The sequence below is a fragment of the Crocodylus porosus genome, unplaced genomic scaffold (assembly GCF_001723895.1).
Source record: "Crocodylus porosus isolate Cpor-Errol unplaced genomic scaffold, CroPor_comp1, whole genome shotgun sequence".
Taxonomy (NCBI): Eukaryota; Metazoa; Chordata; order Crocodylia; family Crocodylidae; genus Crocodylus; species Crocodylus porosus.
This window is the reverse complement of record NW_017728935.1, coordinates 94,958-113,875: the sequence shown is the minus strand read 5'-3', so window position 1 is coordinate 113,875 and position 18,918 is coordinate 94,958. Positions and strand designations below refer to the sequence as shown.

Here is an 18,918-nt window from a genome sequence, read left to right as displayed (position 1 = left end):
CTTGTCTTTTGCACAGTGTTTCAAGGGAATCTGTTCTTGTCAAATAAAGCTGTCATGGTTCTAAACTTACAAATTGGTGTTGGGGTGGGCGGGGGGGAGACTTGATGTAGGAGTAGAGGTTATGCTGTGGTGAAATCACTTCAGGGACAAATCTTTTAAACAATCCCTAGGTTTGCAAATTGGACTTCAGCTGCAGCCAAGCCCCAGGATGCACACAGGACCTTGCAAACATATGCATCTGTTACTACTGAAAAGCAAGCTAAGTTTTCCCTTGAGTACCTTCCAAATGTGTGGCATTAGTGACACCTGGAAGGATATGGACATTAAGAACTTTCTGGTTCGGACTACTGGGTAATGGATGACAATGTGCAATTTTCTGCCCTACTTGGACAGTCGCTTAGTTCTTTTATGCTTTTGTTAATTAAATGCAGCATGTATGTAAAACAGTAGCAAGTCAGTGGCCACTGGGCTCCCAGAGTTCCCTCAGTAACAGCTGCACACCCCAAATCAGCAGGCCCTCTCGGCCTGTGGGTGCCCCTGCCAGGCACTGATTGCCTTAGGGGCTCCTCAACCTCCCCTAGGCCATGGCCCAAGCCTTGCAGGCGTTACCATCTAACATTTGGCCTTTCCAGGCAACAGGGCCCCTGGCCCTCTCTAGACTTGACAGCTGCTCAGGCCTTGAGCAGGTCTCAAGGCCATTGTGTGCACCCCCAGCCCCCCTCTCTGGCACTAATGGAACCCCCTTAACCACCCCTTATAGTCCTAACCCAAACTGCAACATAACGAAGCAGGCACACCCGGTGCACTGCTACACACCTCCCTTTACACTCTCCCGCTGGGTTCCCCTTGTGGCCTGTGCTTGCTCCCGGGCATGGGTGTTGTCTTGGGGCTCTGACATTCCCTAGGCCACAGGTGTAGTTACTGGGCCGCTCTCACCCTCTTACTAACAGCCAAAAGGCAAAGGGAGGGCATGGGATGCTCAGTCTTTGCCTAATCTTTGCTCCAAGCCAAAAGGCACAGATTTTTCCATCTCTTACCTAGGGGGTCTCCTACCAGAGTCCTAATCTACCTGCCTTGCTCCCCCTAGTGTGTTCTGGGGACTTCAAGGCTTCAGGGACCTCCCATCATTAATCCTACTGCCCTTCAGGACTTCCTGATCATTCCCCAGCTGAGTCTTCCCTCTGAGGTTCAAATAGTTTATGACCTCCACTATTTTCAGGGCAGTCTCTTTAGCTTTACACTTGGCCACAGCTTGGCCACCCGATTTCCCCCTAGTCTCTGCACAGTTCTACAAACGTAATACGCCCAGTTTTCCTTCTCAAATGGTCTTTTATACTCCACCAGCTAACCTCACTCTGGGAGGTTACTTGTAAACACCCTTCTGATCCCAAGCCAGCATTGCTTACCTCCTGGGCTGGTGTCAGGTTGATGTCTCCGACCTCAGACGGTACTGGCTGTCTGCTTGTTCGTAGGTATGGCGGATGAACTTTGTGTGGTCTGGGATCACACAGGCTGCTGCAGTCCACTTGTAGCCAGCAGGACCTCTGGAATCCTCTGCACTCCTCTAGCCTCCCTGCCTGCTCAGAGGGTTCTCCTGCACAGCAGGGTATTTACCCCTGCAACGGTCGTCTCTGCCCCCATCCTGGAAGCACTTTCTTCTTTCCCCCTGCTAACAGAGTACGTCTACAGCATGGCCTTACACCATAACCAGTCCAAACAGGGCTCTCAAAGGAGCAGGCACACCCAGTGCACTGCTGCAAAACCGTGAAGTAAAAAGGCACTGGAACCAGTCACATGGGGAACAGCTGGACAGTTGGTCAATACCAGGAGGAGGACATGGTAAGGCTTTTCAGTGCTTTTTCATTTTTATTAAAAATGAACAGCTAAAGCAATTGTAATCTTTGGGTGAAACTCTGGCCCTGCTGAAGTCACTGGCAGGACTCCCCTTTGAATGAAAGGGTCCAATATCTCCCTTGGGTAGGCAGAACCATGTATAAATAAGAAGATGGGACTATTTCTTACAAGAAGCGTTTTACTTCTTCCGGCCAAGCTTCGGAGCCTTCTCTAGACCTTGCATGTACTTCCGAGGTAGCCGGTATTCTTCTGCAACAGAAACAAGCGTCCATGTCAGCTCTGCACCAGAGCCAGGTATCATCAGAGCAAGTCCCAGTTTGTAACCGATACAGACCTGGGCTCTGTGTGAACTCACCTAGCAGCAGCTTGGCAAGATGGTGGATCTGGTTGCCTTGGATCTGGACCTGCACACGATCCTTGGCCTCAGGCAGTGGGCTAATAGTGGCACTGGCCTGGACTCTTTGCTGCAGAGTGGTGGCAACAGATTGGGGGTCCAAGCCATACAGCTCAAGGTTCTTAATAATTGTCACCTGTGGGATGGGCACAGAAGGATCGTTACTTTGGAGGTTATAAAGCACTCCTTCTGCCCGACAGCTAGCTGGCTGGACCTGGGCATTCAAGCTTTCCCCATAAGTGTTGCAGCATGGACTGAAGGACAGCATTCCCATCCCTCCCTCACAAACAGTCCCAGTTTAAACCTCTACAGGCAGCAGGAAAAAGTGCCACTGGGTACAAGCAGCAGCTGTGGTCCCTCCCCTCTTCTGTATGTAGTTAAACATCATAGGATAGGTTTTGAAGCTCCAGGACATATCCATGAGCCACCGTGCCAGGGCTGTACACCTTGAATTGCATTCCAGGCACTCTTTGAGCCCTAACCTGCAGATCTGGGAGGAAGGTGGTTTTGGTATAAAACTGCTTCCTGGACTGAAGCCAGGAAGTGCTGCCTTGCCCAGTGCCCACACTACTGTAATAACCCATGCCCTTCTGCTTCACCTTCCTAAGGGTGTGCTTAAGTCCTACCCCAGGACACAGGCACAGTCTGGAAGTGCTGGCACCCCCCACCATGGATGGCAGGTCCAAAGAGGATCCATCCTCTGCAGCACTGAGCAGGTAGTATCGTGTCTGTCTCCAGGCAGACAAGCTACCTAAATGTTCGGCAGAGACAAAAGGAGTCTGAGCCCAAGCTGCCATTAGCACGCAGGTCTCAGCTCTGAGCCCCATTCTTGCCGGCTTTCTGCTGTTACCTTTTTATTGGATGACCTCTGAGCTATGGTGATGTCAATGGGGCAGCCTTTTCCTTTCCTCACAATGGGTTCGTGTCCAAAAAAAGTCACCTGGTGGAAGGGCTGCAGCTGTGCCAGGCACCTGAAAAGGGTTAAGGCCAGTCTGTCACATGCAGTGAGAACAAGAGGGCTTCTCTGCACAGTTCTAGTACAGTGAGCCCTTCTCTTACTGCTTAGGGATCACATACCATGGAGGTTCCTATCCTGGTACTTGTATTGGATGAACAAGACTGCCAGGTTCTCAAGCTATTCATTTACTGGGAGGGGCCTGATTAAAACAAGTGAAGTGTCCAATCTAGCGTCTAGCGTGGCTGGGACACTACATTAGCTATGTCTCTCCCTGCTGGTAAACTAGTGCATGGGGCTCTTTCTATACAAGCATCCAATCTGTACAGATCAAAGGCAAACTGCAGATTAGTCCACGTCTGTCCAGCCTCACTGCTACCCTTCCAATCCAAGCCTTCAGGGACAGGGGACGCAGGTGCCTTAAAGCCACCTCTGCAACACTCACTTTAGGTAGAGGCTTTTTAATGCTATTCTGTTCAGCTTGTACATAAATCAGACCATTACTACAGTCACTGGCAAATAAGAGTGGTTTCACTGCAGTAAGCCAGGTAAAAATCACCAACCCTATATACTGCTACAGGTGCACTGTATTCCCCCATGGGCCAGGAACCTACTTGCTATTTGTATAGGCATTTGTCATGTACCTAAGTCTGGTTTTAGACAAGCCTCTGAAATTATCAGCAAGCTGCACCAAAAAGAAAAGGGAGGAAGGACCAGCTGATAAAAACATGCCTGTTCTCTCTCAGAACAAGCACAAGAACCTAGGCATATTCTGGAAGGAAAAAAAAAAAATCCAACTCAGAACAGTGAACAACAATAGTTAAAGGGAGAGCAGTGATGCAAATGCAATTTAAAATCCTGTTCTCCATGAAGCTTGGCTTGATAGAAATTGAACAAAACTGTTGGAACTGCTCCAAAATACTTTCAGGAAGATTTTCAGCAGTTGAAAACAATGGAGTAGTGAGAAAAGAAGGGAGAGTTTAGAACCTCCTATTACAGCTCTCTTGCTTATGTGCATATATCAGATTTGAACTTCAGAGGGAGTACTCGGAGAACGTTTATGTGGCAAATATGCTGGGAAGAGAGGAATGAATTGTCCAGTATGAATCTGTACAGCTCTCAGTTACTGCCTTGTAATGTATTGGGCAAGATAAAATTAAAGCAGTTTGTTAAATCTGAGTTTCCATGTTAAATGCAAGCTTTGGGTCTTGAAGGGTCTTTTAAGTTCCCCGGTGGATTTTTTTTGAAGACAGCGAGGATCTAAAGTTTGAAGCTTTGTTGCAGAGGATGTATTTACATTCTCTGTGCTTATGTTTGTACGGCTCAGATTGGTAGAATTAGGTTCTATTTTCTCAGCAGGCTTTGCTGTGAATGTTTATCGAGTGAGCGTTAAAAGAAAAAGTGGTGGATGTTTCAGTAATGTTTGGTGCACAGTGTGAAACGAAGGACTGGGACCTGCACTGTTTCTCTGTGGTATCGGCCAAGCATGTGCTACAAGTTAAGATGTATTTTTACACTAGCCATTAGGAAGCCACTGTGTAATTTAGGATAAAACTAGACTATTATGCAAGGCAGAATCAAGTGCTACGCTGAGTTTCAGCTAATATTTAGTAGAGCACACAACGGCAGTCACCTGTTCAGGAGATCGTCCCATTTGAGCTTTGAGATACTGTCTTGCTCCGCTTTATCCAACAGGCAGTCGCACAAGATGGGATTGATCTTTACAAAGCTGGAAGAAAACAGAACCATTAGAAGCAAGGCACACAGTCACAGTGCTATAATTCGGCAAGTTGTTCCGTACAGGATGTTTGGAATAGGGGACTGTCTTGATGCCTTCTCAGTGGCATCAAACACAGCAAGCCCTTGGGCCATGAGAAGGAATCCTAGGCACAATGGTAATAATTAAATTATTGCTTAGATTTTTAAACTAGCTAACTTTCCTTTTTCCAGTCCACTCAGTCCCTTGGGAAATGCGATGCATGTATAACATTCATGGCTACTCACTTTTTGTTTGTTTCATCAACCAACTCGTTCGTCTTTACGTAGTCGATGACGATGCTTCTCACATCACTGCTAGAGAGGATGCTGCCTTTTCTTTGGTCGCAGGAAGAAATAAGATGTTTAAAGAACAACCTTAGCATCCAGTGCTCCTATAGCAGCTTGCTTCAAGCTCTTTACAAATAAGTGACCCACAGCACACAGGTAAGGGATATTGGTTCAGAGCGGGCATTCCACCTTCTCCGGGGTACGTTCTTCCCCCACTCAGCTCTTTTATGCCAGGTAAAAGAGAGCTAAAGCACCACAAACAAGTCAGTAGAAGGCCAGGTTCTGGAAGAGAATTTCCCTCCCTTAAGTACTGAAGACAACCTTTGCCTTCTGAAGAAAGCAACTGTGGCCTCTTTTCTGGAGTGGGGGAGAACCCACAGCCCTGTGAGGATCCTGCACAAGTACTGGTGCCCATAAGACAGCCCAGGACAGGCTGCTGTAAGAGCCCTGGCTCCACAATCCCAAAGCAACCCAGCTTTGGAGGCAAGGTAGATGCATGCATCTCTTGGGTCACCTCTGCTGCCTTTCTGCAGACTGAGTATTTCACACTGCGCTAAAGTGCAGAATGTCATCCCTAGAGTTTCATGTGGCAGAGGTTTGAACAGTCCACAATGGCCTGACAGTGGAGGAGAACAAAGGGGAAGCAGCCAGTGTCTGGTTGCAAATCCTGGGGTATTCAAGCAGGCTGCAATTACCTGATCTGGAATATATCCAGGACAATTTTGCCCTCCCTTCCCTGGCCCCAGTGTCTCTGGTGACCTGGGATGTCAGCCCCTCAGCCATTCGTTGCTTTGATACAAACAGAGTGGAGACAGCTGACTACTTAACCCCCATCACTACTCCCTTTAACACTGGTGTCTCCCTGACTTCCTGTTTAACTACTGCCCAGACAGCAATGCTGACAGCTCAAATCTAGCTCATCTCCAACTTGATTGCAGGGCGTATCCTACTTGTCTAGCCCTTACTTGTGTCCAGACTCCTGGAAGAGTGGGGCCATCTTCACTGAGACACCATAGAGCGGGACTATGTCAGGAGGGTGATACAGTGGCTCTCCATCTCCACCCTTGCTCTCTGGGGTGTCCAACACTGGGGAAAACCCATCAGGAACCACGAACGACTTAATGCTGAAACACAGCGGAGAAAACAATTGCAGGAAACTGTTTGGCAACAATGCAGAGGTCAGGGAGCACTGTGGTTGTTTGGCACCTACACCACAGCGGAGCTGAAGTCTAGTGCAGCAGGCCTCTTACACCAGGTGCCCTTCCTAGTCTCCACTTCTTGCCTTTCTACGTACTATAAGCGCAGCAGAGATGCACTGCAGGGTGACTGACTTAAGAACCAGCAGCAATTAGCAGGACTGTCTCTGCACAAGGGATCCTGTCCGGCTGTCTCCCAGTGCTCCGCAGGTGGGTCTATAGTTACAGTCAGTTTGTTCTAAAACTGCTCCAAGTACTGAACGTGTTTTCAAGTCCAGCTGCCCATTTTATGGGTTTGACGACTGCCTTTTCATTCAATTTAAGAGGAACTGATACTTTTTGGCCTCCTTTTGAGGAAAGGACTGTCATAATCCCAGACTAAGGGGCAGGAAATGGCTCTCCTTTCCTCTGTAGGCTCTTGCTCCATAAATCTTAGGGTTACTTGTAACTAACCCTAAGAAGGCCAAATAGGACAGTGCATTTCTAGAAAAAGCATGCTGCTCCTGCAAGACTGGCCAGCACTACAGAGTCATCCGGTGATGACACATTGCAATGAATGACACAGCATCACATGGAGCTGTGTCGAGTATTAAAGATTCAAGGGATGTTGGAAGAGGAAAGTCAAAGTGAGATGCTGCAGAAAATACCAGAGGTGAGCAACAGGCTGTGTGACAGGTACAAAGCTAAAGGGGTTGGTTTTGGGAAACACGGGGCCTCGCTGTAGCGCGCAGAAAGGATGCTAGGGCAGCCTGCCTCTCGCAGGCAGGGAGACTGGTCTTCTTTGATGAGGAACAGCTGATGGCATCAGGGTCACTAAACCAGCAGTAAAAGAGGAGAGTTTGGAAAAGGTGAGGGTGAGTCATGTGATCCGCATGTCTATCAAGCAAGTGTTTTTAATTCGCCTAGGAAGGGCAGCCTGGAGAAGAGAGGTGAAGGCACTCTATAATAAAGACCATCACCTCTACGTGCACCGGTAACGGAAAGCCGCAGGTATAGATCATGGTGCCAGCAAACACAATGCTGGATGGGAAATGTAAGAACCCACTGCTCCCAAGCTAGACAACTGGCTAAAGTGTTCCTTAAGCACCCATTTAAGAGGCAAAAAGAGAAAAAAAATGTGCTATGGGCCACTTTGTTTTGGGAGATAGACTAGAAGGTGTGTATAGTCACGAGTATTTCTGAATAGCGTGTGTGGTGGTTTTCTAACCCAAGCAGCAATGTGCCCAAACCCAGGTGGTTATCTTGGACATCATTTTGACAGACAAAGACAAATGAATTGCAAGACTGGAAGCTGGGGATTATCTAGCTGTTGGTGATGATCCAATTACTTTCTCTAAGGACAAAGAGGTAAGTCCCAACCACCCATACTGTTATTTGGTGCGTCAAAACAGCTCATTTCCCAGAGAGGAGGAAGATTAAGAGCTAGAACTAACTGGGAAGAAAAATCTTAGCTAAAAACCCCAAAAGAAAGCTCGTTTTTCAAGAAAATCTTATAACTTGGCAGAGAAAAACTCTATTTCATTACCCAGAGAGAAGAATTGTTTGCCCAAAAAATATCATCCGGATTCCGTGGCAAAGTGAAGACAGCAAGTAAAAAATAAAAAGCAATTGATATTAAAAGGGAAAAGGAATAGCTAGATAGCAACGTAAGTCACAAATTATGATATGTAGAAAATGAATAAGGAAAGCTAAATATCTGAAGGGAAAAGTCTGTGACTGAACAGAATAAAGACATTAAGAAGGATACAATACGGCCAAAAATACTAGTAATGGTATAAAGCTCATAATTAAAAAGAGAAAGCAAAATTGTTGTTATTGATACAGGAAGTACGTGTGTGGAATTATTTGTATCTATATTTGAAAAGAAACAGGGTGGCATGTTTGTAGCTAATGAGGTGGATTAAATACTTTCCAGTTCTTTAGTAACAAAGGAGACTAAACAGTATCTACTAGGAACAAACATATTTCAAAATCAGCAGCCACGCTGTTTTCACCACAAAGTCCTAAAATAGTTGGTTGGGTTTGTTTTTTTTTTTAAAAGAAAATCTTAAATTATTGGAGAAATTCCAGGAGACTGCTATAATGCTGCACTGATAGTCAAAAAGGGCAAGCGAGATGGCCTTGATACCAAAAAGCTGGTTAGCCTGATATTGATTCTGGGCAGAACAATGAAAAAGATGAGATTCGATTAATAAGGAATTAAAGGATCCACATGATTTTACGTCACTACGAGTTCATCTGAACTTACTCTGGGTGCTTCCAGTCTACGCCCACTATGCTCTCCACGCCCTTGTTCAGCTCCTTCACTTGCAGGATGTCCTTCTGCTGCATGCACTGCAAGAACTTGGAAAACTGAAGGAAACATTGGTCAGACATCTGGAAATGTGTGTTTTCATCCTGCTAACCAACCCAGGCCGCAGTCTCTGGTTTAGGACCCACATGGTTTTCTCCACAAGTCAGACAAGTTTGATGAAAAAGGATCAAATTGCAAAAAAACCCAAAAAAGGCCCTCTTCACTCCTTTCAATGTAATATTTAGAGCAAGTTGTAAGTTTTCAGGACTTCCATGACCAGCTCTGCCAATGCTTTGATTTGTGACCTTCTGAAGCTAATCACTTCAGCTCTCCTAGCCACCTACTGCTTTGAGCTTTAGGGCAAGGACTCCCTTCTCCTGTGGTAAGCACTGCATATGAAGGCAGTCAGACCTCAGGAGGACCACAACGAGATACTACAAGTCCTGTCTGATTTTTTTCTTTTATACCTGGGCCAGGAAGCCTGTGCCCGTGACTTCAGTACAGTCAATACTAAACCAGTGTTGCCAAAGAATATAATTTGTGGCATAGGCACAGGTTCTTTACGTGCAGCCTCTGAACATTTTTTTGTAGAATTTTAGAACCCCCTGAAAGCTTATTTCTCCCCTAGCCTCATTTAAATACATATTGAAAAGTCTCACCTTTTTGTAGCTTGATTTCTTTACGTCTAGTTGTTGTCCTTCTGGGCTATTGATTTAAAGAAAAAAAAAAAAGCAGGAATCAGGACAAAACATTTTCACCAATGTCAAACAGTTTAAGTATGGGCATGATAAACCCTTCTTAATAGCCTGGCTATAGACTGCACATGGGAAAGCCAATTACAGACCTCTGTGTTTTTGGGTGATGGTGAAGTTGTGCGAATCAATGCTGGCATTCCAGCAGGAAGGCACAACACAAGGAGCTTTTCTTCTGTACAGGGCCCTCACAGTTACAGCATGTCTGCAGTGGAGCATTAAGAACTTGTAGGGAGAAAATTATAGCCACAGTCTTGGAACACGCACAGGTGAAGCATCCTGACTAGCACATGCAACTGTCAGCTAGCTTGAGCGGAATGGCAATCAAATTGTTTAAAAAACCTTTAATGTCTATCCAGCCCTAGAGAACTGAATTTTCTGCAAGAGATCGAAGCTACACCCAGCATATTTTACAACCTCTCAGTAATTTCAATTAAAACCCAGAAACACTTCAGGCCACCCCGAGGGCAGGCATCTTACCACCTACCAGCAGGAGAACATGTGGTTTCGCAGAAATGTGCTGGTCAGCAGGGGGAGTTCTGACTTCTTCACTTTGCATTTCAAAGCGTGGAAAAAACACTGCTGAAACAATTCATCCATTTGCTCTGCAGAGGGGGGAAATACTGTTGATGGGGCCAGAAAAGCAAGAGAGATGCATACAGCAGAACTCACTAGAAAGGGTGCTCATTCGTCTGAACCTCAGGTTGCCATTTATTCTTACCCTCAGGTTGTACATTAAGTTAAATCAGCATCCACCCAGCAAGACTGGGAGACAAACACTTTGAATAGTCTAAGGCCGGCCTGATACAGCCTCCTCTCTGTGGCTTTGGGCAAGTCACTTAACCTCTTTTTAGCCCACGATTATCCTCAAGTAAGGCTGAGTGTGCTTCCCTCCCACTCCAGCACATTATCCAGATGACTAGGAAGCAGAACTGAGTGGATCTGTTTTAAATGCAATCCTCTTTAGTGTGCCACAGGCTGAATTCAGTGCATGTCTGCCATGCTTATTGCTCAGCCCTTCTATGCAGTGTTAAACAGGGAGTGAGTCCCAAAACATCCTTGTCTGGATTGCTATCCCCTCGCCCAGGTGGTTCATTTGAAACACACAGCTCGTTGACTCTCATGCAGAAGTACCTCTTGGCGTCCTGCTGCCCTCAGCATCTGTCTGAGCCTCCAAGTTCTCATCCTCCGCTGTATCCACAGCATGGTTGTCACAAGCTGCCTCCTTTTCTGTCAGCCGCACGCAACCATCTCCCTCCTGAAGGCTCAAACTGCTGACGTCCACTTGCGTTGCCGGGTCTGCAGGAAGGTTGCCATCAAGCTCCTGTTCCTCCGCCTCCTCGTCACCATCTTCCTGGTCAGTGTTCTCCACCTCTACAGGATCCGCTACCAAAGGAGCTATTGTGGGTGGGTAAGCCTTGTCTCCAAAGCCCCTTTTAAAAGAGAACAGGAAACATGAAGCAGTTCTCCTCATGTTTCTTTACTGCTTTGATACAGGATGGTTTTCCCCCCACCACAGCACTGAGGTGTGCCACAACGAAGGTCGTGGCCAGCGGTAGATAACTCCCACATAGCTGTTACATACAGATCACGGATCCTACTCACATCCCCACCCTCCAAGCTGTACGTGGTTCCCTGGCTACCTAGTCTATGGCCAGGGACCCTGCGGTCCTCCAGTCTGACTTCCTGCATAACCCCAGCTGTAGAGACAGAAAAGAGCAGCTGTGCCCAAACCTGGAATTATCCTACGTGCTTTGTATTTCTCTCGATGTTAGCTAAGGTCAAACAACCCATGTTGGAAGGGAAGGAAGGAGAAAGATCCACGGCCTCAGAACAGTTAACAGCACAAGTGATTGCGGTAAGCAACGCTCACCCCTGAAGTTTCCATGACACTGGTTAGAGTGGGTCCCAGTCGCAGAGACACGGGTGACAGCGATCATCAAGGAAATGGTACTTAAGGGTTCAGCCACTTGGGCATGGTGGCCAGCGTCTCCAGCCAGCCAGGGTTAGCAGCTCCTGGAGCTCGCCCAGGTAAGTACGCTGACCAAATGCTTAGGACTGTGCATGTGACTGTTTAGCCAGACGTGATCTACTGAATTCCTGGCCCAGGCCAGAGACTTTTATCTAGCTCCTCCCACCTTCCCCATGGCAAAACAAAAATATCTCCTGCAGAAAGGCATCTGGTCTCCAATTCCAGTGCTACAGGACCCGCCTCATTCCTAGGCAAGCTGGTCCATGGGTTCGTTACCCTCTCCTGTGAAACATCTGCATCCTACACCCTACTTCCAGCCATTAGAACTTGTTAGACCTTTGCTGACTCTGAGTCTGCAAGTGCCCACCGAGCCACCTGAGCTTGCATTCAACAAGATCAGCCAGAGCCTGTTTTGTCTCTTATGGTTTGTTCCTCAAATGTCGATTGCTTTTTGGTCTTATAACACCACATACAAATCCTGCTAGCCATCCTATCAGCAGGACCCCCCTCAGGTGCATGTGTTCATCACTAGTAAGTGCAGAGCTGCTTACACTTGCTATCCCCGGTGCATATTCAGACTCATTTATTAGAACCATTTCTGGTGAAGTAAGTGCTCGGGATAGTCACCAGCTCGACGGTGCAGGAGGCTGGAATCCTTCATGTGTCCACAGAACAAGGATAGCACAGTGCCTGTGGTCCACTTGTCTTCCCCTACATTTTTCCCCCAAGTCTGATCAGACCCAACTGTCTACAAGAGTCGAGAAAGCTGCTTAGTTCTTGGCCTCCTTGTCACTGCAAACACAGGCAGTGCTGGCACGGATGTTTTGTGCTGTGAGTTCTTGCACTTAAGGGGCTGGGAGTGAGACACTCCCACACTCAATTCATTTCACCAAGGCTCCTAGACTGTGACTGCAATTGCAATTCCTTTTCGCTGAGGCTGCTCTCCGCAGAACAGGAGCCAGGGGAGGAGAGAGGCTGCAATCCCAAAGGTAAATAACCAGTCTCCCTGTCACTGATTGCTCAAGTCTTATAATTTGACCCTGGGTTGATGCAGGCAAAAAAAAGTCCTTTGCTTTTAGAGAACCAGATTCACACCAGACCAGAGAACAGGTGCTACGTATGAGGCTGACTGAATTGTAGGTCTGAAAACCATCTGAAGGGCCACTCAGTCCTACCCTCTTAAAGAGATTCAGAATATGCCAAATGCCTAACCCCTGCCACATATTGGATAAGCAGCTTCTCTTACAAGCCTGGTCTATTCTAAAGGCCTGAAAGGTACTTGGAAAAACAAAAAGTCCCTTTCCTCCAGAGGTCCCCAAACAGACCGCACCGGAAGCTGCAACGCTCACAGATGGAACCAGGGGAGCTGTGACTTGTTTGTTTTTTCCAGTGGATGTTGCAGGTCACTGGAAAAAAAACAGGAGTCGGCGCATTGCAAAGCTAATTCCCTTGAGGCACTGGCCAGAAAACATTTTTGCAGGCTTTGAGCTCTGAAAACAAGCTAGTTGAACACACTGAGGGATTTTAATGAGGAAAAATCCCCGAAGTATCTCTGTGAATAAGAGCTAAAACAACAGTTGCTTCTTTCAGTAGGACACACCCTTTATAACAAGGCTGTGGCAGGAATTAGAGAAAATCCCAGCAATGAAAGCATTGTCGAAGCAAAGTAGGAGTCAAGATTTAGACACAGCCAGCACGCCACATATTAAAAGGTACAAAAAGGCAGTTGTAAGGCAAGGTAACAATAATGGGCCAATTCAATCCCTTTCCTAATGGCTTTGGGCTCGAGTTTCACCAGAGAGGAATTAAGTCCCAGCATGATGCGTGTGCATGGGCTCAAGGCACATAATGGCGAGCCCCTATCTGCCAGAATTGCTGGGGCATCAACTCTAGATCTGTGGAGATCAGCCCAGACCTCTGTAGTCCAGAACATGCCCCTACATCCCACCAAACCCAGCGTGCCTGGGCTGCCAATATTGACGCGGCGATCTGAACCTTTGATTCCAGGAGTAGCTTGGTTCCAGTGCCCAGATGGCCACACCTCCTGCTCTTGCCTTATTTTCACTGCACCCTCGTCCCTGTACTCACCATAAGTGATCCATGTAAGTATGCAGTACAGTGAAGCCTTTCCCTCTCATTCCAGCAGCCAGCATCTCTGCAGTGGACATGGTGGCAACTCCTACTGCAACTGGGGCTCTGGGGAAGGGGGAGGGAGGTGTGAGGGAGAAGATACGATCAGAGCAGGATAGAGCAAAACATTCACGCTACTTGGAACAAGGAGTAGCCGAGCCATTAACGCGTTAGATTTTTACAACAGAGGCTAATTGTTCATCTGAAGTAGTTTTACCTTGACTCTGTTCTTTACACCTGATAACTCTGAGTCCTGTGAAGGCTTTCTACTTTTACTCACTCCCATTAGGGATCTTCTCCCAGAGGTACTCAAGTATCTGCCTTTTAACATTTTTTTCTACCAATCAAGCCATCTACCCAGCTCCCTTCTCCTTAGGAGGGCATTAATTTATGGGGTGCTACAAAACCATCCCAGTTTGAGAGGAAAAGTCTTTTAAGTTAGCAAATGCAGACATTGCTTCAGACATGCAAAATGTATCTGCTCTTCCCAAAGCAAGTAGTGAATTTCTGTTACAGATCTTTCTTTTGCCATTAGCTCTACAGAGAAATCCTGGAGGAGCCGTACCTGTTCCCCACGAGAGTAATGGCGCAGAGGGTGCCCTGCTGTACCTGAGGAAGCCCACGTGATGGCACCAGCACTCCTGGCAGCATGAGATCTATGGCGAAGAGTAAACAGCCATTAGCATCCATCCTGCTTCAAGGAACATTTGAAAGCCGGTGAGGGGAGATCCAGCCGCCTCTTCCACCCCCATCCCTTCTGCTGCTCAGCAAAAAAATACAATCCCAGCCACAGCAGAGTGCACTTCAGGTAAGACACGCTCCTCTGTGCATCTCCACTATTCAAGTCTGAATGCTGCTCTTCACAAGAACTACAAGGGCCCAATTTTGTTAAGCACCCCAAATTATGAAGGCTAGCAGGGGGAGCTGAAAGGCTCAGCCCTACACAGGATGATTTCTAAAGGGTGCACTGGCTTTGGTTGGAAGAGGTAACTGCCAGGGAAGGATTACAGAACCAGTGGATAACTAGGTAGGAAGTTCAGTTTGCTACCAGGTGGGGCAGGTACTCTGTCTCTCCTCGCTGCACCCAAAGAGTCTGGGCTCTGGCAGAAAACCCAGCTCCCAAGCACATTTCTCAGTTCTCCGAATTCTCCACTCCAACTCTTCACACGTCAGGGCAGACTGGAAATGTCATGTATTTCCCTTAAAATACAACCATAGCACAAGACTTCCAATCCATCTGAAATTGTTAATGAGCAATTTCTGTTTCCTTATATGAACATTTTAACAGAGTTGTTCTGTTTTTATTCCTATGCCAGACTCTGTTTCATGCAAGATATTTCCCGAGCACAGCCCACAACCCAAGAGTCCTGACTTAGACCCTGTTCTATTATACCATTCCCCTCTACAGCCACAGACATAAGCCAGGCTGTCCTTGCTCTCAGACTTTCCCATTCTAAGCCATTAGATGCGACTCCCCCCGTATCCAAGAAGTTTGTCTCCCAGTCTCTCATCCTAAGCACCAGATAAATGCAGCAAAGCACACATTCTGCCCACCTACCACTGCTGTGTGCCAAGCTAAGGCTCAGAGCTGAGGCAGTACTTGCTGAGAAGCTTGAAAAACTGACTGATTGGGAAGACCAGCCAGAATCTGAGCTAAACAAACAAACTACAAGCCAGTATCAAAAAGGTAAGAGCTGCCAGTAACCGAGGAGCAATTATCAGTTATATTGCACATGGCAGGATGAAATATGTAAGCATAGCAACCTAAAGAGAATGCAGTGGAGGGAAATGGTTTTAGTGGAGGTAATACTGAAGATGTGTCCAAGGTGCCCTAGACCGAGGCTCAAACAACCCAGCTCGTAAAGGCAAGGCCCCTTGGAATTGTGAGCATCATCTGGGACATGACACACTGCATGGGCAGGACGATCCCTGTCACGAAATACCTCTGCGCTGTCAGGGATCGGAATAAACAGCCACCCACCCAACCTGGGCCTCTTCCTTCTGGGTCTCCATGCGGGCACTGGAAACGCTGCTCCAAAGGGATTAAAAAAGGGCTTCCCACGCCCTCCTCGGGGCCCTGTCCAGTACCTCATTCATTGTCCAGGTCTTCTGTCTGCCTGGCCGTTTCATGGAGTTAGCCAAAGCACAGTGCTTGTGTGCAGCTATACCCTGTGCCTGTATTTTCATAGAAAACAAGGGTTGGAAGAGACCTCAGGCGGTCACATCTAGTCCAACGCCCTGCTGAAAGCAGGACTGTCCCCAACTAGATCATCCCAGCCAAGGCTCTGTCCCCAGGTCTTGGATGGAGATTCCACAACCAACCTGGGTGGCTCATATAAAGAGGTGGGTTTCCATCTAACCTCCTCTTCCTTCCACCATGTCCCACCACACAGGTTTTGGCTGCTCCCACGAGCCAGTCTCAGCCTGTCTCCCTGAAAACAGGCAGAGGTAACTACCCCGCTTGCCCTGCTGAGCTAGTCCTGCTAACTAGACTTTGTCTGCACTTACAGCACTCCGCTGCGGACTTTCCTCTGCAAGAGGACGCAGTATTAACTCCCTGCTTGCCAGTCTTGGACAGCAAGAATATACCCTGTCCTGCACTTATTCTTGATGTCAGTCTCAGGGCATAGGCTGACAGACACACAAACTAAGAAAGAAGGAATGTCTCTGCCACTTGTACAGCAGGAAGGGATGCCATCCTTTGAAGCCCTGGATATTTATTAACAGCGGACAGAGCCAGACCTAGTGCCTGGGGGCCCAGCAGTCGGATTCAGGTCCAATTCTGAGTGGTACTCCAGGTGCTTCCCAGAGTTGTGGATATTTATTTATATGCTAACTCATTTTAAACTCCCCTTTGCCTTTACAGCTGCTTTCAGCAAAGCTTATATGGCAACCTGTATGCAACCCAGATATGTGGGCCCCATCCCTGGGCAAGAAAGGCAGCCATATAAAAGTCCTAAGACCATATGACAAAGTAAGTAGCATGTCCCAATGATAAACACAGACCCCAGAGCTCTACGGCTGGGCTGGTATCCGATTATCCTGACCCAAGCACTGACCTTACTATATCATCTTGCTCCCAGGTTCCAGGCTCTGTTCTACCATAAAGCTTCATTGTGCATTCTGCATCTACCCATCCCCTCTGCCTTTGGTGACTATTATACAGCTCAGAGGTTGGCAGAGGCCACCCTGTTTTCAAGGGAACCAGTGACCTGCACCCCTACTTTAATTGGCTTCCTTCCCCATCTCCACACAGACCACGTCACTACAAGTCAGCAGCAGTGGCCTGGTCACACATCCATGGAATTCACTTTCCCCAGCAGGCACCTAAAGCAGAGGGACTCAAGTACTGTCGCAGTGCCCGTTTCCACCCAAGTCCAGGCACAAAAAGGCAACCCCACTTGCACACAAACATCTATGTGGGCAGCGTGTAGACTCCAGTGGGGTTCAGGTTTGAGGACTTTCACTATCCTAAACTGCTTACAGCTTTGCTGGGTAGTCAGCATCTCTGCTTTTTGTCTTAAATAGATCCTGTCCTGTGCAGGAAGAGTGAGTGAACCGAAAAAAGGCCTGATCCAGAAGGGTCAAGTCCCCAGGGCAACCAACATGGGTCACGCAATGTGAGTGAGTCTTGATCTGCTTACCTGCTCCTCCTGCCAACTTCTGTAGCACGGGGGGCCATGTTGAGAAGGCAGGGAGAAGATCTGGGTAAGACCACAGAGTGTACACTGAATCAAAACACCCCCCCCAAAAAGACAAGTTGTCAAAGCAAGTCACTGAAGATCCCTCTAGACCTTGCTTCTTACTCTCTTTAAACCCCTGTAACACACCTCCCTGAGTGCAACAAGACAGATTTTCTCTGGCAGGCAGCTGAACAAAAAGCCAGGAACCAGAGCTACCATGTCCCCTCAGCCAGCTGATGCTTGCAGCAGCAGAAATGAAACGCTAGTGTTTCATCTTCAATCTTCCAGTGGGCTTTTGGGAGACGGAGATCTTAATAGTCGCTGTTTGAACAAAGGTGGCTTTGAGAGGAACTAATGCACCAAGCAGGGAGAGGCTCTGGCTAGGCAGAGAAAAATCCTGAAAGAGCCGTATTTGACGTGGGCTACTCAGCCTTTTCCGCAAGGGGCTCCATGTATGGGGAGCTGAACCTGGCAGCCCGGGCAGCCGAGAACCTTAAGCCCACACACGTGAACGTTACCGGGCCAAAAAGGGATAGTCTAGTGGTTAGGAAGCTCGCCTTGGTGCTGGGGGCACGGGTTCAAATTCCTGTTCTGCACAAACTTTCTGTGCAACTCTGGGCAAGTCACTTAGCCTCTCTGGGGCTCAATGCCCCATCTCTACGAGCCCCCACAGCGCACCAAGGGCATGACGAGGTTTGGAAGCAAAGGTGCTCAGGCGGGTGGGGATTGGGGCCATCTAGGTACCTGGGCCAGACAGAGAACGAGGAGAAGGGAAGCTGGTCCCTGCTCCATCTCATACCGGTTGGATACAGGGCTCTCTCCCTCTCAAAAAGGACCGGGTTCCTGCCGCGGGTGTACACCGTGATGGCATCTCCCCTGTGAGAGTACGCTTTGACTACGCTGAGCTCCTCTTTGTGCGGGACCAGCTCGCACAGCTGCTCCGCGCTGAGGCTGGGGAAAGCCGCCGCCACATCAGCCCGCAGTTTTCTCCTGTAGAAACAAGTGGCGAACATGGTAAGTGCAACGCTCTCTAGGCGGCTCACGGAGAGCCGCCCACCTCTCCCGGTGGGTTTTTCCCCCCCTTTTGACAGTGGCAGCCACGAATGAGCAGCAATCTCATTTTGGGTTATTGTCTTCATTCCCAAAAATCACTTTGCTGGGACACGGGGGCCACCCGACTCGCTTCCCACAGGGGGAGACGCCGCCAGGATGCGGCCGGCTCCTGCAGCATGACTTCGCGGAGGGCTGTAAGTAAGGTGACCAAGTGCACCTGCCTCTGCCACAGCCGGGCAGATATTGACCCCTGCGGTTAATCTCATCACGGGGATCCCGACTCGTAACAGGGCGCAGGACTCCCCAGCCCAGTCCCCCGCTCCCCCGTCTCGTCCCGCTTCTGCAAGGGGGCAGTTTTCAGGCATTTTTTTCTGTGTTTTTTTTCTGCAGATGAGGATTTTTTTCCGTTCCCTCTAGGAACAACCGGCCCCACGGCAGCGCGGCGGGGAGGAGAAAGCGCCGCGGCCCCGCGCCGCCCCGCACTCACCGCTCCGAGCCCTTGATAGCCGTGTGGCCCCGCACCCGCAGCGCCCGCGCGAACATGGCCGCGCTCAGCTCGCCTCAGCACGCCGCCGCCATGGCGGAGCCTG

The 18,918-nt window shown here is 48.4% G+C and overlaps 1 protein-coding gene across 1 annotated transcript; it reads right to left on the bottom strand.

Annotated features, from left to right (window-relative positions):
• Positions 1–1,840: 1,840 nt before the first annotated feature.
• EIF2D (eukaryotic translation initiation factor 2D) lies at positions 1,841–18,910 on the bottom strand. The gene is made up of 15 exons (XM_019546522.1): positions 18,816–18,910; positions 18,075–18,265; positions 17,237–17,320; positions 14,158–14,248; positions 13,551–13,658; positions 10,625–10,923; positions 9,978–10,095; positions 9,398–9,443; positions 8,694–8,797; positions 6,215–6,373; positions 5,208–5,297; positions 4,837–4,932; positions 3,099–3,219; positions 2,210–2,384; positions 1,841–2,103 (listed from the first exon to the last, which is right to left on the bottom strand). Exons 1-15 carry the CDS (start codon positions 18,869–18,871, stop codon positions 2,033–2,035), a joined length of 1,809 nt encoding a protein of 602 aa, XP_019402067.1. The 5' UTR covers positions 18,872–18,910; the 3' UTR covers positions 1,841–2,032.
• Positions 18,911–18,918: the final 8 nt, after the last annotated feature.